This window comes from Paramisgurnus dabryanus, chromosome 11 (assembly GCF_030506205.2).
Source record: "Paramisgurnus dabryanus chromosome 11, PD_genome_1.1, whole genome shotgun sequence".
Lineage (NCBI taxonomy): Eukaryota > Metazoa > Chordata > Actinopteri > Cypriniformes > Cobitidae > Paramisgurnus > Paramisgurnus dabryanus.
Window position 1 is genome coordinate 4,591,131 of NC_133347.1, and position 23,158 is coordinate 4,614,288.

Below are 23,158 nucleotides of genomic sequence, written 5' to 3' on the forward strand. Positions count from 1 at the left end.
GAGATTAAAATAATAACGTATACATATTAAATTAATAATGTATTACTTATCAGTGATCAATAGTTTTTTTTAAAGGATTCAATTGTTACTGATAAAGTCAAACAAAAATAATTAAATCATCTTTACCTCGCACAGTGTTTTGATTGGAATACTCTGAAATACATCACTTCCGCTCACCGTATCGCATGCGGTGTAGTCGCACAAGTTCAATTTTTTTTTTACGTATCCACATGTCAAAACGGATCCGTAATAAATGTATCCGCAGACGGTCGGCACCTTACTCAGCCCCTTTGCGACTCTCCATAGGAAATGAATGACTTCCGGTGTGCAGTGAAAAGACGGCTCTAGTGTTCTTTAATGGAAGAAAGAACTGAAAATTAAAAAAAAGCTATTTTATGCACTCTGACTAGTATTTCTCTACCAGTTCAGTTCGCCAGGGTTCGTACATGTTTGAACATGAAAGATTCATACATAATGATCTTGCTGTATTTCTTTAATGGGCAATTTCAATGCAGGAAGTACAGTGGAAGTCCTTATATGGGCACTTTAACCGGAATAGCGTACACGCACACCAACCAAGAGCTGACACGAAATCAACGTCACAAAAAAAGTGTGTTGTTGTTTGTGAGGGAAATTTAAGCTTGTTCAGCTTCCCAATAAAACCAGTTTTATGAAAACAATGGACATAGTTTGTTTATCCAGGATAGTTGTGAGTGTGTGTTTGTTTAACGCTGGATTTTGTTGAAATGGGGGGATCGCAAACAGGTCATGAGTCGCAAGCGGTAAGTAAAACTACATCTCATGTCTGTGTTTTGTTGGCAATTGTTGCGTAAGTGCAATGTAAACGACACTAACATGTAGTTAATCATACGTTTTCCAGAGACAGTGGGATAATGTTTTGTGTGTGTTGCTTGCTCGTGACTAACTCCCTCCATGCTAAGCCTTGAAGGGGTCGGGTTTATTCGGAAAGAATCGGGTGATCTGTAATTTATAAACCTGATAAAACTAAAGACTTTTGGATATATGAATGATGAAGTATAGTGCTGCAACGACACGTCGACGTCATCGATTACGTCGACTATGAAAATACGGGGTGTGCTAGGATTTCACCGTAATTTATTAAAATTAATTCATTGAGAAAACGCACATTTGCACGATTAATCGTTAAAGCCCTACTCAAGATTAACATGAGATAAGCAGAAATAGCGTGTGTTATGTGAGCTTTAACATCCATAACGTCCATGTTAAACTAGTAAAAGACATCATCTCAAATAGTTATTCTTTTTAACATAATTTTTAAAATTGTTTTTTTGTTTAATGTTTTTAATTCATTGGCCTATATTTTTAATTCCATAATTTCAATTTTGTCTCCACTATATATTTATATATGTCTTAATGCACTATTATATTGAATAGGATGTGAGTATTATGATAAAAATGGGTAAAACACAAAATTAAAAGTTTCCTGCTTAATACAAAATTTACATTTTCAATTCTCAATTTGTTGTTTAATATAGAACAAGAAACATCAGAGTTCAACAGCTCACATGTCTCAGCTGATATCTTTTGGCTCCTGTAAAACACTCCTGTTAGAAATCCCCTATTTTATAATGACTCTGAGTCTTGGCAAGACAAGTGACACGTAAACAGGATGGGTTTCGAAATGACCTCTTTATAATGAAGGAACCACAAAGTGTTTCACTTCCATTATTTTTGCTTTTTTATAAACTAGAATAGTTTGCAAAATCAGAAGTCTGTGGGAATTATTGAGACACTTTGATGCTGAGAAATAGGTATTCAGACTTGGAAAAATGTCTTGGCAAGAATTACTTTTACTTTTGCCCATTTAGACAAACCTTTAACCTACATCTGTCCTCCTCACTTTCTTTCACATCTTTACTCTGCCTTTCTCTCTATTTATCACGGCTCATCTCACGCTCATAACTCCTGTCTTATTTCCGGCCGTGATTGAAAGTGATTCCGTTCTTTGTCTTTGGGATCATTCATCAGTGAGTTTGAGCGGAGCCGCTCTTCAGAGGTGAATTGATTTACAGTCAGGGTCATGAGGCAACAGTTCTCCCTCGTAAACTCAAGTGTTGCTTTGGTTCGACCTCGTTCAGTTCATTTGTAAAATGCACTGCTGTTATTGTGACCGGCCATCCGTCAGTAACCTCAGCTTTCTCCCAGCGCAAGTTTTCTGACTGTATATTACTGACATTCCAGTCACATGTCTTACAACAAGCTTACGATTCGATAAGCCCGGTCAGGAATTCTGTTAATAACCTCAAAACATTTGCCATTTATCGTAAATACAGCAAATCCCCTAAATCAAATCACCACCTGCCCTCGTATTCAGTAGTGAGGCAGTGTGTGCAAGGTTGTGGGTTTGTGAAATCACATTTAGTCTGAAGTGTATTTTCGCCTGTGGTGCCGCTCATTGCAACAATAATGAGGCCATTTGATTAATCTGAAGCCGTTATCTTTCCCATAATTCCCAGCCGGCGATAACAAGACCTCCCAGAGAAGTGTGTGTGTGCGCGAGTAAATGTGCATTGCTGACATAGACGCCCAGGATCTGACATTTACTCTCAATTAGTTTCCGTTTATTTCAGATTTTTCTTCTTGGCTGGGAAGTAGAAACACTCAGGATCATCAAAATTAATACCTCAAATCCATCAATTTTACAGCTGTTTTGGCCATCACAGTGTGGACTTGAATCCCAGCTGTATCTAAATTAAATACACTTCCACCTGAACCCTATATAACACACATCTGTGTTCCTGTAAGGTTAAATGTGTTGGACTTTTCATTTGTAGGGAGGGGTGAAAATGTGCGAAAGTGTTTCCAGGAAGTTAAAAGATAAACATTATTGTTCGTTCTCTCACTCTCTTTTACAGTTTATGTCTAACACACCCCTGCTTATCAGAGATGCATGTTCTCCATCATCATCCAGCCCAACGCAGTTAATCTATCAAAATTGTATGAGTGTGATGATGAGAAAGATAAATAGTAGGGCTGGGTATTGGCAAGGGCCTCACGATACGATACATATCATTATACATGGGCCGTGAAACAATGTAACACGGTACAATACAATACAATACAATACGTTGCATGTTGCGATTTTTTATTTATTTATAAAAATGTAAAAAATAGAGCTGAATTTTTTTTAACTTTTTTTTTAAAGCCAAACTTTTTTTAAGTGCTTCCACACATCGGTTTTGAAAGCTGCAGGCCATTTTTTTAATTTTCTGCCATTTTCTCATTCCCGCTTACTTCTGAGACATTGGCCAAATGGCCGTATATGACAGATAACTGGACAGCGAAAACTACAGCGGCGGAGGAGGTCGTTTGATGGTTTTTTAAATTTCAATAGTAGAGTTTGAAATACCGATACACTATCGTGGAAAAAATTATCACGATAGTACTCTGTATCAATATATTTTTACACAGTCCTAATAAATAGCCCATTTGACTAAATTAACCTTGTTCAGGGTGTTGCAAGAAGCCTTATGATTGGGTTTGGTCTAGCGCTGGGCATTTTCAGAAATATAATATTCAAATATTTGAGCTCATAAACTAATATTTGAATTAGGGATGCCACGAATCCAGGATTCGGATTTGACCGAATACTGGGCTTTTTGACGGGGTTCAGGTTTGGCTGAATCTTTTTCAACCAAACCCTAGGCTTGCGCTACGCTGGTCGACATCACGCGGCCGTCGATTACACACATTGGGTGCTGATGTGGGGATAAGCTTTTTTTTCGGTGAGCCTTATGCTGAGTTTACACCAACCGCGTTTCAGGCGTCAAAATCGTGTCTACCAGGCCTAGTTTGCTGCTTGAACAGTTTGAATGCATTCGCGCATGTAGAGCGGAGTAGACGCGTGGAAAAAGCAAGCATTTGACGCGCGTCAGAGGCAAACTCTGCTTCTTGTGGGAGGGGCAAGTGCTATGCGGTTGTCTGTTTGCAAGATGACTGATGTTGATTGTGCATTTATGGAGAGAGTTACCGGTTTGTATTTGGTAACCTTACTATAGGGGAAAATTAACAGCACGGGTCGATAAACGTCACGTGACTTAAAAGTGAAGTGTGTATTACAACTTAACAGGTTGCCCAAAGTCCTCACTGACACTCTTCCAAGCGAGGTCCTTTTTATTCCTGTCTCCGAGTCCTCAATAAAAATAAGACTCCGGGCAGGGCTGCCACCACAGCAGCAAGCAGGCTCCTAATTGGTTAACGCGGCGTAAAATTCCGCCAAAGTTCAAATTTTTCAACTAAGGTGTCAGCCGCAAATTCCCGTGAACCGCAAAAAGCACCATTCGCGCGTACCGCGCACAACGCTCAATTTGCGCCTTTCGCGCGCGAATGTGGCGAAAACGCATCTTCCGCGCCGAACGTCTCTTCCGCGCCGCGGGACCCCCTGACGTGTGTCAACACGTCTTCACATTGACTTATCATTGAAATCACTCGCGCTTCATGCCTCTACCGCGGTTGGTGTAAACGCAGCATTAGGGGCGGTTCACATTTCGTGGACGCACCTTGAAAAAACTAGCGCCTTGCACCGCATTGCTTTTTTATTATGCATAGCCTTATGGTAATTGTCAAAATAGTTTTTCCCACTTGTCATCCTGGCATAATGTTGCCTATCATTTTTTACAGTTAAAATCAAATAAAATGAAAAATACACTGCTGTGGACGTTGTTTACTTTATTAATGTGTTTTACTATGTTAATGGAATAAGGATGCGATTATGATTCGGTTTCAGATTCAGACGAATCTTAAACAGTGGATTCGGTATTCGACCAAACCCAAAAAATCTGAATTCGGTGCATCCCTAATTTGAATATTCATTTATTTAAATGATAGTAATAAAGAAATACGTTTTTTTAAATTTTATGTATTTGTATTTTGTCGAAATTTCACAAAAGGCTTATAATTAGAAAATATCCACATCAAGCTAAGCTGATATTATTTTATATATATATATATATATATATATATATATATATATATATATATATATCAATCCCTAGAGAGTAAACTGACATTGGCTTAACTTAGAACTGTACGTTACATTATTACTATGCTTGCTAGTATGGTTTAATCTTAGCTGCTGTACTCTGCTTCATATGTTGTCCACCGATTTTTCAGTGTTTTATCCTGCTTCTAATAATGTAAAGCTACTTTGAAACAATTAAACAGTTGTAAAAAGCGCTATATAAATAAAATTGAATTTAAAAAAGGAATGTGTGTGGGGGTGTTTTAAGTGAAACTTCTTTAAAATTCTTCTTTAAAAAAGTATAGCCTACAGAAAAATGGCATTAATTTGACTAATTTTCCATGTATTGAATACCTAATTTTGCTTGAAGAAAACAAAACTATAGAGTCATAACATAATCATACTGGTTAATGGCAAGAACATATTTTTTTTTTTACTTTAGTGTGTCATGAATGTATTGTTGATCTTTCTAAAACAGTAATTTCTACACTGAAGTTTATACCACTAAAGACTGATATTAACTAATGCTGTTTTTTATATGTTTAGTTTAGTCATCTGGGAAAACAATCATGTCGCAGTCTGGAGAGAAAGGAAAGGTAACCTGGATATCTTATCTCTTCTGAAAATATGTGCCTCGGTATTATAGCTTTAACACTTCTGATGTGTGTTTGTTAGTTTCCTGATGCTGCCGGTTATGTCGGCTTTGCTAACCTCCCCAATCAAGTGCACAGAAAGTCTGTGAAGAAGGGATTCGAGTTCACCCTGATGGTTGTAGGTGAGTGCCATAGAAACACACACACACATTACGCAATCATACATTTAGACATACACACATTCAATGAGTGTGTTTACATTAGGGCTGCACGATAAATCACATGCGATATCATGCGCATCTCATCAATAATGCCGGTTCCTTGATTAGTAGTAAATTGCCATCACCTGCTTTCAGATGGAGCGGCATTTACTACAAAGAGCCGTAGTTTCCTGACAAGCTGGGCCGTATCGCATACATATCACAGGCGAAACGTCCGCGATAATTAATGCGAAATTGCCCCGATTGTCAGTGAACTACGGCTTTGTGTAGTAAATGCCACGTGTTTCTCATCTTGTGTTGAGCCTTCTTAGTATTGTTAAAATAGCAATTTTGATGCTTGCAGCATATTGAAGGCATAGCTTCTAGTTCTTTTGCGACCACTTCAGGTCCTCAAAATGGCGGAAGAGAAGTGAGTGAAGTCAGCTGATATTCATGTATAAAAATCTATATTCGACTTTGTGTCGCTATGTATCGCCTGTCTCTTTCAATGAGCTCATTAGGAAGCATCCCTAATTCTTGTTATCCTAGTAACACTTATAAAAAATGAGTAACCATCGAAAGATTGATAACGTGAACCCCACGCTTCACTCCCATTGGTAGTCGCTCCTGAAAGTCGCTCATCATTTGTTGCGTCGCTGGACATGCCCCTTCCGGTCGCCAATGGTCACTGTCTCTCGTGCCGCAGGAAAAGGCCAGCTTTCCATTTAAAAGAAATAAAATTGTGTCGCTTTATCGCTGCATGTCGCTTGTAATGTGAATGGGGCATAAGTTTTGACAAAGCAAACAATAAACCCATGTATTGAACCGGCTGCTGCCGCAAATGGTTTTGACAAACCCTGGAACGTTTTACAAATTGAACTTGGGCGAGAAACATCAGCAAATTGAAGTTTATTGACAAAATTCGCAGGATTCTCAGACACGTCGTTACGACTCTGGCTTCTGTCATTAACAGTTCAGGTTATTGTCTTGTATGGTGTACTGTTGGTGATGTTTACTGTGTGTTGTTTTTCTTCACAGGAGAGTCTGGTCTTGGGAAATCAACCCTTATCAACAGCTTGTTTTTGACAGATCTGTACCCAGAACGCTATATACCTGGAGCAGCAGGTAACCACCCAGATCTTTAATAAACTTTCATTGTGTCTAAATGATCCTCACAAGTCTTGAAAAAGATTAACTTCATTGTTTTCATCTGCTCAGTAACATTTGAATGCTCAAGTTACAAACATTTTAAAATGTCTAAATACTGTACAATAAATACCAGAATATCAAAGCCGTTAAGCATTCATTTAAAAGAGCATCTTGCTTTCTCTGGGAAATAAATTATTGTAGATTAGTTACTGTATGATGCTACTCAACATGGAATGCCGAATGTTTTTGATTTCAATATAAAACCCCTGAAAATCCCTCTGTGAGCTCCTTGTCTATTAAAGTGCTGTGGAGGACAGGGTGTTTTCAACAAAATAATCCCATCTGTATCCCAGGGTTTCCTCCCACTGCGGCACAGAAGCTTTTTTTAAAAGAATGTCTCCTAAATCTCTTTTATGTTGTGTCTACAAATCACGTGTATTATTGTGTTCAATGACCTCACCGTGCACCCTTGATGTTTTTGCACACTTTGTTCTGTAAACGTGACCATGTTTGTTTGTGTTTTGTCCGCTTGTAGAGAAGATTGAGCGCACGGTACAGATCGAAGCGTCCACTGTGGAAATCGAGGAGAGGGGAGTTAAGCTCCGCCTGACTGTGGTTGACACGCCGGGATATGGAGATGCCATCAACAGCCAGGACTGGTCAGTGTATGTGTGTGGTCGGGTGGGACACTAGAAGATGGGTGATGTGATGATGTTTTGGTTGATTGATCTGTAGATGTTGTCTAGATGGGTAGCTACCTTATTAGTCTACTTTGATCTCCATCTGCTTTCATTGTATGGACTGCTTAGCTAAACTTTTCGTTCAGAATTTGGCATTGTAATGATATTGGAATGAGTAAATAATGACATAATTGTAATTTTTCGATAAAGTATTCGTTCAAGTTAAGGTGGTTCATTGTTGATAGGAGAACGCTGTTGTGAAAGTGCTTTGCTACTGAGTCCTGTTATGGTATGCTGGGAATGTCCTGTTTTAAAGGCAATATCCTCCCCATCTCATCCACAAACTACTACACAAGCTCTTTATGAAATCATGCCATCCATGTACTGTCATATCATCTTCACATGCTGTCATATCATCTTCACTTTCTCCACCTCCCTCCATAAACCTGCGATTCATATACACCTGTAAATCAGATCTAAAGACGAATCAGTCAACACCATGCAGTAGCCCAACGTCCTGGGGCTATTGTGCCTTGCAGTCAGGCTACCAAAATGCATCTCCGCCCTCCGTCGGGCTATCTTGACTTATAGGGTGGAAAATATATTGCTTATTCATTCTCTGACAGATTTGGATGAAGTAATTATTGTGTATGAAATTCAGGAATTGTTTAAGCGTGCGCTCGTGTTTACTTTAGCCATCGGGCCTGTCAGTCATAACTATCCTCACGTAAAAAATGAGATCTCCCACAGCAAACTGCAAAGGCATTAGTACAGTTTATTAGACTCTTAAAGAGACAGTAGCCTCTATTTTTCTGAACGAATAATCCAATCTGTAACTGGAAAAACATTGTATGATCCAAACTGTGAGTTTTGTGACCCACTGAAACGATATTAAATGGTTAGTATATCCAGTGTGGAGATAAGCAGGAACAGTTGGCTTTGATGGAAATCCAGATTTATTTGGTTTGTTACAAAACAACACCATCGAAAACAACAACAAGAATAGCAGAACAAACATTGTGGTCAGTGGCCTAAAGGCTTTGGATTGGCAAAATTTGGCCCATGGTGAAAACTAATTGAGGAACACAACTGTGCTGTTCCCACAAAGTCAAGTGGCATTTTCTTATCTGTGACTTCAGTTGATATTTCGTTTATAAAAAGTTCAGTTAGAAGCAAATATTTGTATTGATGATTGCAATTTGATTATTTTAAATGTGTAATTTGTGTTTTGATGGATGGTTTGTCTTAAAATTCTACATTTAAAGTTTTGGGCTCCCAAAAACTGAAGAGTGCCTGCACCAAGGGCTACCAAAGATTTTCAAATTTTGCGAGCCCTGCTATAGCTACATTTACATGCAACCAGATATTTCTGTTTCAATTTCAGATGAAAAGCCTTAATTTAAACACTGTAATCGACCCGACTGAGTTCGATCTGGATGAAATTTCGATCAGATAAAAGGGGTGGTGTAGATCAATCTGTGATCCGACCATCAGAAGAAAATTACGCATGTTAACGTTTGACGATTGCGTTTTTAAAAGGCGCACCTACTGGCAAACAAGGGTACTGAAATACGTTTAGATTAGCGTGAGAGTACTTTATGGCTTCAAGGTTTTTAGTAGGGCTGCAAGATAAATCGCATGTGATTGTCATGCACATCTCGTCAGTAATGCCGGTTCCTTGATTAGTAGTTAATCGCCATCACCTGCTTTCAGATGGAGGGGCATTTAATAAACAAAGCCGTAGTTCACTGACGGCGCATTCACACGGGGCGTAAGTGTTGACGCTTCCCATTCACTTTTAATGGGTGACGTCAAGCGTTGGCGAACTGAATTGTGGATCCGTCGGCGACGCATCAGCGCCGTTGCTCGCGGCAGAAGTTGAAAATTTCTCAACTTTTCAAGCGGCAACGCGTGCATCAGCCAATCATATCGCCTTATGCAAATAACCTAGGCAGAGCCAGCCAATTACGTTTATGGAAGACCAGAGCTTGTGTTGCGGCCACAGTGATTGGCTGTTGGCCACGCTTCAGACAAGCCTTCCGTTAAGCGTTAACGCTTACGCCCCGTGTGAATGTACCGTGACAATCGATGCAATTTCGCATTAATTATCGTGGATGTATTGCATGTGATATGGCCCAGCTTGTCAGTGAACTACGGCTCTGTGTAGTAAATGCTGCTCCATCTGTAAGCAGGTGATGGCGATTTACTACTAATTAAGGAACCGGCTTTATTGAGGAGATGCGCATGATATCGCATGCGATTTATCGTGCAGCCCTAGTTTTATAATATGGTTTAATTTATTAAAACTACTTTAGCCTTAAGTTACTCACTCTACCTATTATTCTACCTAATATTAAGAATAGACCAAAACGTATGAATTATTATATATCCTTATTATTTCTATTTCTTAATAGCTCAAACAGCATCATAATCAACTTTGGTCTGGGGGGACAGTGCCCCCCGCCCCCTCCAAAACAATGCATATGGTGAATTGTAGTATTTTCTAAAATGGGTTTAAAAGTAACTTGTGCACATGTACATTTAGATGTTTTCTTTAAGTTATTGTTTTCGTGCATTTTTGGCTTTATTCAGGACTGGCAAAGGACCTCGAGCTAGGGTTTGCCGAAACTTACTTTATGATGGTTACATTACACAGATGTTTAAATAGTAATTTTTATCATGCTACGTAATTTAACCAAACAGATTTTAACATGGGAATGCTATGCTCTTCATTTTAATCAATTATTAATGACTTAATTTTTCATTTTTTTTTAACTATTGCATTTAAATAATATTTGGAGGACCCCCAGCAATACCGCCGCAGAAGACCCATGAATTAGGGTATATATAAACTGTTGTGTCTTGATCTGCAATCAAATTTAATTTAGTGAGCTAAGATTGATAAAAATTTGTTCACGTAAACATGGCCTATGTCTGATTCTGTTCTGTAATGTGTTGTTTAGATAAGGCCAGTGGCTTTAGATAAAAGCGAAGCTGGTGGTGAGACAGTAGAGAACTGGAAAAGCTTATCTGGTGCTTGTGCTCTGATCTGGGTAAAATTTAATCTGTGAACAGTCAAAATTGGGCCACAGAAGTGGACATGTGGTTCTGATCTGAAAGAGGACCTGTAGATATGATGCTGTGGATCTTTTTGATAACCTTTATTTAGACAGTGTGTTTTTTGTCCTGTTTTTCTGTGTGGGTTTGTGTTCCTAAACTGTATCTACTTCCCCAGTGATTCTATTGCACGCTCTACTGAGATTTAAATATAATACACAGAAAATTAATTTAATGATTTTATGGAATTAAAATGTTGAGATGTGTTGCTGATCTTTGTTTTATTATCTCTGACAGCTTTAAGACCATCATCCAGTATATTGATAACCAGTTTGAGCGTTACCTGCACGATGAGAGCGGACTGAACCGTAGACACATCGTGGACAACAGAGTACATTGCTGTTTTTACTTCATCTCACCATTAGGACACGGGTAACACACCCTGTTACTATTCTTTAGTCAATACATTTGTAGGTCAATGACAAAAAGCTTTTTTTAATGGATGTAATGTATATTTTTCAGTCAGGAATAAATGTTTTATAAACTTTTGTTTATTGAACAACGTTTCAGTACATTTAAACGTTTTTTTACAATATTTTTAATATTGTCTATTTAAATGTCAGGTGGTACAACCAGTCATTATCTATTTTTTTGCAAGAAAATTTTTAATGTACTCCCTGTGTCATGCTGATTGTTGTTTATTTGATAGTGGCATTTAAAATTACAAACCTAAAAATTGTTTGAAAGTGAAGAGTTTGGTTCCAAAACTAAATCCATTTTGATAAATTTCGGTAAAAACGTGTTTTCTATTCCAAGAAAGTGACAAGATGAAAACCACTATTTTCTGTTACAAACTTTCACATAGCATCTTTAGGTTGTAAAAAACATAAAAATTCAAATCCATAACTTGATTTTCAAAGATTTATTATTTATTATTTTTTCCACAAAATGCAATAAATCCATGACAAGTTTGTTTTCAAAATGTTATAAATCTATTGAATCAATAGCCTTTATACATGTGCATTAATCTTTGCCATTTTATATTCATTTAGTTGACTAGTGTTATACACTTATAAAAATAAGTAAACATTAATGGCATTAAAAACACTTACTTTGTCATATTAAGAACACTGTCATTGCTGCGGTTATACTTGATGTCGTTGCTTAACATTTTTCACAGCGATCAGCTGTAAAAAGTTTTGGTCCTGCTCGATTTTCGTTGACTGAGTAAAATTATGGAAAGTTTTTCATAAGATCCCCTGGGGTCAATGTGTAAGCATGACAGAAGCTTGATGCTGTCGAGAGAACAAGCACCCGTCTCCCGAGTGCCTCTTGCGTAAATTATTAGATGTTTGATGGCTAACGTTTCTTTCCCGTTACAAAAAACCATCACAGGTTTATCAATGCCATTAAAGTAATATTTTGTTTTTGTTTGTTTGTTGTTCACGAAGTACAAAGTAGATGAGAAAAACTAAGATTCCGTGTACTCAACGCGCCGCCATTGTTGTTAACATTGCGTGGAATGGTGCGCTGTAATTTGTGGAGCGGATTTATTGCATTCTGTGGAAAAGGAGGAGTGGCGTTTATTGCGTTTTGGGAAAAAAGGGAGAAAAGATGACAGAATAACATGGCGGATATTGGATTTTGCATAAAATTAAGAATTTACTTTTAAATACTGACCTGATATAATACTGATTCTGGCAGTAACTCATTTTTTTCAAAAATGGCGTTTATTGCGTTTTAGGGCTGCAACTAACGACTTTTTTGATAGTCGACTAGTCACCGACTATTGAAACGATTAGTCGACTAATCGAATAATTATTATTTTTTTCTAAAATTTTGCATGAGATTGCTTTAATTCTATGGAAGATGATAGTAAACACAAGAAAGAAGGGGGTACTTAAATAATTTTTTTTTACATTCAATGAAAACAAGTTTTACATTTTTAATAATTGCAGCTACTATGATTTTACCAAAACGAAGCTATGTATTTCAGCTATTTTAATATATATATATACTTGTTTATAAATATATATGCTGTATTTTTTAAAGTTTTGAAGGTTTAAATCAAAACAAACCAACTGCAGTTGAATTGATATTAATTTGAATGCACAACCAAAAAACGAGATCTCTGAAAAATTAAAAAAAAAAGAGTTATATATATACTCAGTGAGGGCATTCGCCTGTTGTGGGGTGCACATCTGCATCTTTTGCAGAAAGGGGTCCATGGTGGCTCTCTTCTTCAGACTGCATGCATTTAATTTAAAATACTTTTGTCAGGCACAGTCAGGCATAACGTAAATCCTTTATTTATTTATTTATTTTAAAGTGAAAAACGCTTATAAAATGTACAATATACATCCAAAACAAAACGTATCGGCTTCCATGTTATTTAAATCTTACCGAGGCGAGTCAAACTCAGTTTCATTCAACTGTCCGATGTGCTTTCTCTTTAAATGTTCGTGCATGACCGAGGTGCTGCCGTGATATGCAAAGACTGCTTTGCAAATCATTTTTATTCGCCGTATCCAGGCTAAAATGCTCCCAAACTTCAGATGTTTTGGTAAGCACAGCTGCTGCGTTGGACGCCGCCATTTCTGTTATTGCTGAGCACAGAAGCTAATGCGCATGTGCGACTCTCTGCAGAGTTTGTAATGAAGAGAGATGCCTCACTCGGCCGGAAAAAACGTGTGGCGACAACTTCGACAATGATATTCATTGTCGACTATTTCTATTATCGATTTTTGTCGACAACGTCGACGAATCGTTGCAGCCCTATTGCGTTTTGGAACCAAACTCTTCAAGTGTAAAACAACTTTTCCATAAAACTTACATTTGAGAACGATAAATTTAAGAACAATAATTAAACAAAAGTATAATAACAATTATAGCCCAACCTTAGCTTGCAGTTATTAAAACTAAAGAAATTAGCTTATTAAAATAATTTTGTTTAATGTTGTGTATTAGGGGCATTCATAGCAGCTACACCCTTTGACTTGCAGGTTGCACCACCTGACCTCTGCAATGAATTTAAATTAAACAGACTTCTACTTGGATGCTGGTATAAGCTCTTGCCTGTGATATCAAATTCACAAAAAACATTTTTAAAAACAATTCTAGTTTAACATTGGTTGTATTACCTGACACAGAAGTGTACCAGCCTACCCAGTGGTTATTTTTTCAGTATTTGAGAGAAATCTACAAACTTTATTTAACCATAAAGACCATCTTGATATCAGGTATACTGTTCATATCTGTGTTAACTTTATAATAAAAGGCCCATGATTGCGGTTGTACCACCTTGACATGTGAGTACATCCAAAAGTTTTTCAATTATCCTAAAATTCCCAACAACTACTGATAGTCATGAAATTTGTTTATAGGAAATGTTTTGAACATAAAATACTGACAAAGTATCTTATTTAGAATTTAAACACCATTTTTACTTGAACTACACATATGAAGAACTTGTTAAATCTGTTTTGTAAATTCAAATGTAGTTTTACAGTTTACAGAAAAAATAAATCTTAAAAAGTTTAGTTTTATTCTTAATCATTTAACCCGACTCTCACCATGAACATAGCCATAGAAACTAACTTGGTGTTAAAAAATGAAGAAAAAAAGATGGCGTAAATAAAATCTGCTTCAATAATAAGTCATATTGATTGTTTCACTTTCCATTTTGGTTGTGCTAGAAGTGTGATGATGCTCTTATATTTTCTCTGATTTTTTTATGTGTTTATGCATTTGAGTTTAATTCACTCCTGCTTCTGTGTTTTTGATTGATTTCCAGCCTGAAGCCTCTAGATGTTGAGTTTATGAAGGCCATTCACAGTAAAGTCAACATTGTTCCTGTAATCGCCAAAGCCGACACTCTTACACTTCGAGAGAGAGAACGTCTGAAGACAAGGGTGAGAAGCTCTCTCTCTATCTCTGGCTCTTTATCTCTCTTCCGTTGTGTCTCTGTTTTTGTCTCTAACCTGGTATTAACCTCATTCTCGGGTGATTCGGTCACAAGTGGTCTGCGGCCGCAATAATTTTGTCTAAAATGTTTCTGATCCAAAGAATTTCTTGTTGATTTGTTCTCTTGACATTCCTGCCAAATGATGTCCAAAGGTCCCAGGGGATCACTATATTATTGTATTAAGACATGCATGTTACATTTCAAAATGTATCGGTGTCATTACGTTAGATCTCAATATGAAAGCAATTATTTAGTTTATAGGAATACTAAATTCTCTTAAAAAAATCCAGATAATTTACTCACCCCCATGTCATCCAAAATGTTTATGTATGTCTTTGTTCAGTCGAGAAGAAATTATGTTATTTGAGAAAAAAAATTAGGACCTCTCTCAATTTAAGACTTTATTGGACCCCAACAGTTTACAGTTTCAATGCAGTTTAAAATTGCTCTTTCAACGCAGTTTCAAAGGGCTCTAAGCCATCCCAAACAAAGCACAAGGGTCTTATCTTGCAAAAATATTGTCAATAAAAATAAAAAATATGCACTTTTAAACCACAACTTCGTCATGTGTGACGCGCCAGCACGACATCACCTAATTGGGTAATCTCGTCGAAAGGTCACGTGTTACATATATGAAACTCACATTTGCGGACCATTTTAAACCGTAAACTGACACGAAGACATTAATTAGTATCCTTACAAACAAAACAACATCAGAACGCTCCTCTATCTCCACACTTGTAAACACTGGGGCGGTAGTTTTGCATACGTCATCCGTGACCTTTTGACGTGATGACATATTACGTGAGGTCACGCTGGTGCGGTGGAAGACGAGAAGTTGTGGTTTAAAAGTGCATATTTTTCTTTTTCTGGACGAAAATTATAATCGTTTTACTAGATAAGACCCTTATGCCTCGTTTGGGATCGTTGAGAGCCCTTTGAAACTGCATTGAAACTGTTGGGGTCCAATAAAGTCTATTAAAATAAAAAAATCCTTAAAAAACTTAATTTCTTCTCGACTGATCAAAGAAAGACATCAACATTTTGAATGACATGGGGGTGAGTAAATTTTTAATAATTAATTTTATTTAATTATTTAATTTTAAGTATAAAGATTAAGTATTGAAATTTGTAGCAACATTCAGAAACTGTCCAAATGAAATGTGCAATATACAAATGATTCGTAGATCAGATTGTACAAATGAAATAACGGCCATATACGTATCATCCAATGGTTAGGTAGGTGTGATTTCTGCAAATGTTTATTTTTGTCACACACCCACAGAATCCCACAGACTTTACTAAAGCCAGATGTGATCCATGTTTGATCTTCTCGACAGGTTAGAAATGGTAGAAATTATGTGGCATGGACATTATCTGTCTTGATTTTACTGGACAGTTTACATCTGTAAATATATAGTAGGTTTAGTGCCTAGCTGTGCTTTATGAGTGGCTTGTAGCAGACGTTTGCATTGTTGTAAATTGATGTGCTGATCCGTATACAGTCATTATGTGTTTGTTCATTCATTTGGCTCATCACGTAGCCTGGCATGGCGCACATTGTTAGATTTTGCATAAGAAAGAGCTGTAACAAAAGAATGAGAAACACACATTTACCCCCTACAAACACACATTTACACTCATGTAAACAACACAAACACCTGCTGCTCCATCACTCCCACTCGCATGAAGAAATAATCACTCATCTTGTTTTTGTTAAATTTGGAAATCCTGGAATTTGCATTGTCTAGATTAGGCTTTACAATTTATCCCTTCAATCGAGTTTTTATATGTGCATTTAAATTTTCCCTCCAGACCTGGAAATGAATCTTTAAGAGGCTGTTTTAAGATAAAAATGATGAAATCTGCTCGGTTTCCTGTAATCGTGCACGTGCAGCTCTTCATTAGAGTCTCAGGGGTGCAGATCATCTCCATTGTCAAACTAAATGAGCCAAACACAAGTCCCTTCTTAGTTCATACTGACACTTTTTGTGTGCTTTCTTCATATGAAGTTTATTCTTTTATTAAATTTATATTTATTTAAAACCCACATGATTTTTTATTCAGTGTATTTTCAAGATGGCTAACAGCACACATGGAGTTTCAGGGTCTACTTGCTTTGGACTTTGCTTTGAACACTGATGTACTTTTTCCAAGTAGTTCCTGTTCTTCACCTTACTTTTTTAGTTTTAGTTTTTGTAGGTATTTACAGTCCCACAATTCCTGTTTTTATTTATAATTAATCATTTATTAACCCTTATTTTGTAGCAACTCCTTCTTTCAAGGGACACAACATGAAAGATATCTTGTGCAGAATGCAAGATGCAAAATGAAGAACTTTGATGCAAAATCCACTGAATGCCACCTTTTTCAAAAATGAGCTAATGATCAAATACTTTTGCTTTAAATCTGCTTAATCCTGGCCTCATGCCATTCAGAAATCCAACAGAATCTAGTAATCGTCACATTGAATTTTTTAGCAAAGTCCTCTAAGGGACGTTTACACCAAAGTGTTTAAACGTGACAGATGGACTCCGACGGTGGGCGCTTGCCAGGTTTTTTCAGCTAAGCGCTATGAAACTTCTGCTTGGTTTATCAGTCGTTAATTGATGCACCGGCTGGTTGTCGTGATATTTGTTCCACCCCTCCTCCACTGTGATTGGGCGGCTGTGTTAGAAGTGACATTAACGAGTTGAGCGTTTCACTCAAAGTTGAACATTTTTCAGTGCAGAAAAAAGCCAGCTGCTGGCTTTTTTGAAAAGCGTGACCTTTCAGTGGAATCTAGTAATTGTCACATTGATTTTTTTAAGCAAAGTCCTCTAAGGGGGTGTGTACACCAGAGCATTTAAATGCAGCTGAAACCTCAGGCAGACTCCAACTGTGGGCGCGTGCCAGCGTTTTTTCAGCTAAGCGCTTTGGTTGCTATGATACTTCTGCTTGTTTTATCAGTCGTTGAATGATTCACCGGTTGGTTATTGTGATATTTGTCCCATACCTTCTCAACTGTGATTGGGCGGCTGTGTTAGAAGTGACATTAACGAGTTGAGCGTTTCACTGAAAGTTGAAAATTTTTTAGTGCAGAAAAAAGCCAGCTGCTGGCTTTTTTGAAAAGCGTGACCTTTCATTGGAATCTAGTAATTGATACATTGATTTTTTTTAAGCAGAGTCCTCTAAGGGGGTGTGTACACCAGAGCATTTAAATGCAGCTGAAACCCCAGGCAGACTCCGACTGTGGGCGCTTGCCAGCGTTTTTTCAGCTAAGTGCTTTTGTTGCTATGATACTTCTGCTTGGTTTATCAGTCGTTGAACGATGCACAGGTTGGTTGTTGTGATATTTCTCCCGCCACCTCCTCCACTGTGATTGGGCGGCTGTGTTAGAAGTGACATTGACGAGTTGAGCGTTTCACTCAAAGTTAAAGGAGGTTTACTAAATATTTTAGGATATTGACCAAATTTTTTAACATATTTTTATTCAGAAAGGACAGTGAAGAGTGACTGGAGACTTTTTTAGAAGTCATGGTTTTGCATAAAATACAGTCAAATTTGTTAAATTTGTTAAATGAAATGAAGTAACATTTGTGAAAATAAGACATTTTATTTACTGACTAATAACCTTTTCATTACCATTAAAGGGGACATATGATGAAAATCTGACTTTTTCCATGTTTAAGTGCTATAATTGGGTCCGCAGTGCTTCTATCAACCTAGAAAATGTGAAAAAAAGAAAACCCAGTAACTTAGTTTTGGTAAATCATTCTCTGCAAGCATGTAAAAAATAGGTAATTAAAATGTGGCTCCCCTTGTGATGTCAGAAGTGGACAATACTTCCCCTCAATCTGCACTATTCAACCACAGCACTGACATTTAGTGGAGAGATCAGCTCATTTGCATTTAAAAGGAAACATTTTTGCCCACACCTACAAATGGAAATTTTAACATGCTGTAACAAATTATCTATAGGGTATTTTGGGCTAAAACTTCACATACGTTCTCTGGAGACACCAAATATTTATATGAAATCTTAAAAAAGTCTTGTAAAAATGTCCTAAACATAAGAGTCAGATAAAAAAAAACGCTCATTTGCAAGAAAACATGGTCGGTGCACTTATGGCTTTGCCTCTGAGCTGTTCGTATGTCCTCATTCATTTTCGTTACATGGGAAATTGTTAAATAGAACCTTTTATGATTATATATCATTTAAAATATTTTATAAATAAGAAATTTGTACTGTAGGTTTCTCTTACACGAGTTAACGTTCACACATGGTTTTATTTTTGGTTAAAATGACCCCTTGAGCTTCAATCCAATGGAAGTCATTGCTATGCAACTCACAAGCACTTAAAACGTTTGATTGTTCGAGGTAGATTTTTAGGAAATTGCAACATCAAACCTGAATGCTCATATGAATGAATTGGTGGAAACTACAGCCTCAAAGCTTTTTTACTAAACTGAGGTGCCCTCCCGAAAGCACAAATCTCTTTATTTTAAAATGACCAGGCCATGAGCAACACACCCTCGTGTATCTCATCATCATACCCGAGAAGAATTAAAGAAAACCTTTTTATGCATTCTGAAGGTTCACGTCAGAAGTTTATCTCTAAAATGTTGCCGTAAAAGTGACAAACGACCAATTGTGTCATTACGAGCTGTCCGAAATGTGTCTTTATATTTCACCCTCCGCTTTCTCACTGTATTTCTTGCGAACCCTCCACAATCTTTCTTGCTCTGAACACCATCATGAAAGGGGAAGCAGCTTTTGTAGAACAATATGGTCTTCCTGTAATGTGTCCAAACGATTGGCACATAGAGGAGGGTCAGCGGTGCGCACAGCTCTTATCAGAGACCGCTGAGACCCTGAGTGCCTGCTTCCCTCAGTGAGCTCATAAAACCCTCAAACTCTAGACATTTCGGTAGCCCTGACTTCCCGTCCCAGGAGTGATATATACAGAAGAGCTGTGCGGGTGAAGGAAAGCTTTCTGTCGCCAAGCTGACGTAAATCTGTGAAGTAGTATAATGTGGTTTGATTCCCACAGGCCAAATAAGTGCGGCGCATTCTAGGTGCGCTTCGCAGGTTGCATTGTTGTGTTTATGCACATTTGAATGTTATTGTTGATGGTTGGCACGTTGCGATCCCCGGCATGGTCATATCTTGGTTTCCAAACTGTCAAAGTTTTCCTCTCTTTGTCCTTTAGGTCGGCCCAGTGGAAGAAACGCACGAAAGCACCCATGAGATTTGTATGCAAGCGAGGTGGTGTGTTTGCCAACCTTGGTTGTTTCCAAATTACGTTTAGGTTTCTGTGGCCACCAATACTTCTCTTTTTTGCTAGCCAAGTCCTCATCTTAAGAAGTTAAAACGGAGCATCTGTGCTGTGCAGTTTGAGTTTCTCCGCGTCCACATTCCACTCTTAAATATGAGGGTGTGGTTATTTATTTATGTTCTCAGGCAGAATAATTGTATCCTGGATTTGCAGCTCACGTAGTCCATATGAAACAATAAATATCCGGCACCTGCACTTAAGCAGACGCTTTGATCTCAAAGAAACAGTTTTTGTTTTTTAAAATGGGCGAGAGCTTTCTAAAATCGTAGCCGTAGGTTATCCATAGCCTCTCCGTAGCCTGACGTGCACCTCGCCAAATTTTTAACTGCGCGCCATTTCTACGCGGAGCGCAAGCGCTGTGATTGGTCCACTAGAACCCCTCCCGTCACTGCAACAAAGAAGTTGCATACACAAGAAGTTGCTGTTTCTTCTTCGTTGTGGGTTAAACTGGCCAAGCTGCTTCTTAATTGACGGCCGCACTGCTACTGTGGTTACACGCGTGGATACTGCCTACCAGCGGTCTGCATGTGTGTTTGCACATCGACATAGAAGTATTGACGGGTTTATCAGACACACATGCGGTGATGCGATGCGCATCTAGTCCGAACTTTACTTCCGGTTTCATTTTTTATTAATGGTCTGACTAGTTGCTAATCTGAACTAGGGATGGGCATTCGATTAAATTTTTTTAGTCGATCGTCGGGAGAATTAACGATCGACTATCGATTAATCATTAATATTTTTATCATAAAAAATAATTATTTAACTTTTATAATTCAAAAATGTTGAATACAAAAATACAGCGCGTTTTCCTCCATGAGACCTTTATTACAAGATCAACTTGTGGCAAACAGTTAAACTACATTTAGTTAGACAAACGGAAGATATATGCGCTTGAATATGCGGTGCTCCTAAAGCAGCGGAACCTGCAGCTGCGAGCCGCATTCTTAAACAGAGACTTCATTTGTTCCAAAAAATCATGACCTCTTCATGATTATTTTTTTGAAATCAAAACGGAAGGTCACAGATAACGGAGTATGGTGTCAAATATTGCACCCTGGTGGTAAAATGTTGAATTTCTGCCATACAGTGAAATTCATTTAACTGCTTCAAGACACACGCTATGCTAGGCAACGCAACCTGCATTAGATAAAAAAGTATTCGATTAATCAATAACAAATTAATGTCATCGACTAAATTCTTAACGATCAATTATCGATCGTCGATTAATCATGCCCATCCCTAATCTGAACTCTTGAACAAATACCTTGTCGAAAATAACAAATGTTTTGGTTTCCTAGGTAATCTACGTGTTGTTTATTTAGTTTGTTATATAAATAAAATACGTTGTTATCTATTCTTAGTGGAGTTTACCCAAAGTTAGGTGTTGACCACGAAAGGCGTTTGTTTATGTTGCTACTGCTGAAACCATCTATATATATAATAACGTTGCTTATATGCCATCGCGGCTACAACGTAGGACATACACACAACTATAATGAGCCCTTGCAACTTTTGATGCCCGGAGTGGCAGTAAAGACATTATTAGAATTGTCCATGTAACTACAGTTGTTCAGTTTACATTTCATGAAGTGACGAGAATACGTTTTTGTGCTCATACAGTGGATATATACATAGATACATATTAGGAACACCTGTTCAATTTCTCATTAATGCAATTATCTAATCAACCAATCTCATGGCAGTTGCTTCAATGCATTTAGGGGTGTGGTCCTGGTCAAGACAATCTCCTGAACTCCAAACTGAATGTCAGAATGGGAAAGAAGGATGATTTAAGCAATTTTGAGCATAGCATGGTTGTTAGTGCCAGACGAGCCGGTCTGAGTATTTGACTATCTGCTCAGTTACTGGGATTTTCACGCACAACCATTTCTAGGTTTATAAAGAATGGTGTGAAAAGGGAAAAACATCCAGTATGCCGCAGTCCTGTGGGCGAAGATGCCTTGTTGATTCTAGAGGTCAGAGGAGAATGGGCCGACTGATTCAAGCTGACAGAAGAGCAACTTTGACTGAAATAACCACTCGTTACAACCGAGGTATGCAGCAAAGCATTTGTGAAGCCGCAACACGCACAACCTTGAGGTGGATGGGCTACAACAGCAGAAGACACCACTGGGATGTGGTGGTATGGGAGCTTTGTACCCTGGATGTGCATCCCACAAATCTCCATCAACTGCAAGATGCTATCCTATCAATATGGGCCAACATTTCTAAAGAATGCTTTCAGACCTTGTTGAATCAATGCCACGTAGAATTAAGGCAGTTCTGAAGGCGACAGGGGGTCCAACACAGTATTAATATGGTGTTCCTAATAATTTAGGTGAGTGTATATATTAATAGGGCATCTATGTATATATGTATGTCTATGGCTGTCGTTTAAAACCCATGCGTGTGGTACTTTTGTGAATATGCATTGGAGATTGACTTTATTAGCCCAAATAGTATTCTCATCGCTTTATAAAATAAGGATTGAATTGTTGTAGTCAAATGGACTATTTTAATGATGTCTTTGTCATCGGATTTCATCATAAATATCTTAATTTGTGTTCTGAGGATGAACGAAAGTCTTAAGGGTGTGAAACGACATGAGTGTTCAAATTTAATAATAAACATTTCATCCTTGGGTGAACTAACCCTTTAATGATATTTTTCTTATAAAAATTGTTTAACTTTGCCGTTTCTTGTCCTTCTGTTCTGTTCACACCTTTATTGTGCAGACTGGAATTTGCTAGTGTGAGCGTCTCACTGCGTCCTGCTGTTTCGGAGACGCCAGATTAACATTAGTCTTTATACAGACAAACCGAGAGCTCGGAGTAATTGGTCAGTCCTGTAGAGTTTCTTTTAGTCTTACATAACACCCCTGAGTGTTTTTGTGTGAATTAAATGCATTCAGGAGCGACAGGTAGCCAGCGGTCTAATCCAGAGACAAGAGATCACTGTTAGATCAAATAATGAATGTTGCTGTCGTTTATTTCATAACAATTTGTTTTGTAAATGTCTTCAACGTATTATAGTTGGCCACTAAGTCGACCTGATAATGAGTGTTTTTGTGTTGTCTGAATATAATGACTGTGTTACAGACAGTAAGGAGCGCTCGGCTTATAACTGCTTATTCTGACTGTGAACTGATGTTTTGCTCCCCGAAGTTTAATCTTATAATAATTGCTCTATAAA

General features: G+C 37.7%; 1 protein-coding gene across 1 annotated transcript in view; it reads left to right on the top strand.

Moving 5' to 3' along the window:
* LOC135730360 (septin-2) overlaps positions 1–23,158 on the top strand; it is a 42,029-nt gene that overhangs the window by 1,506 nt on the left and 17,365 nt on the right. The window contains exons 2-7 of the mRNA XM_065248252.2: positions 5,549–5,598; positions 5,678–5,777; positions 6,834–6,920; positions 7,480–7,603; positions 10,979–11,113; positions 14,475–14,592. Coding sequence (XP_065104324.1) covers positions 5,572–5,598; positions 5,678–5,777; positions 6,834–6,920; positions 7,480–7,603; positions 10,979–11,113; positions 14,475–14,592 — 591 coding nt within the window. The 5' untranslated portion in view covers positions 5,549–5,571. The remainder of the gene's footprint in view (positions 1–5,548; positions 5,599–5,677; positions 5,778–6,833; positions 6,921–7,479; positions 7,604–10,978; positions 11,114–14,474; positions 14,593–23,158) is intronic.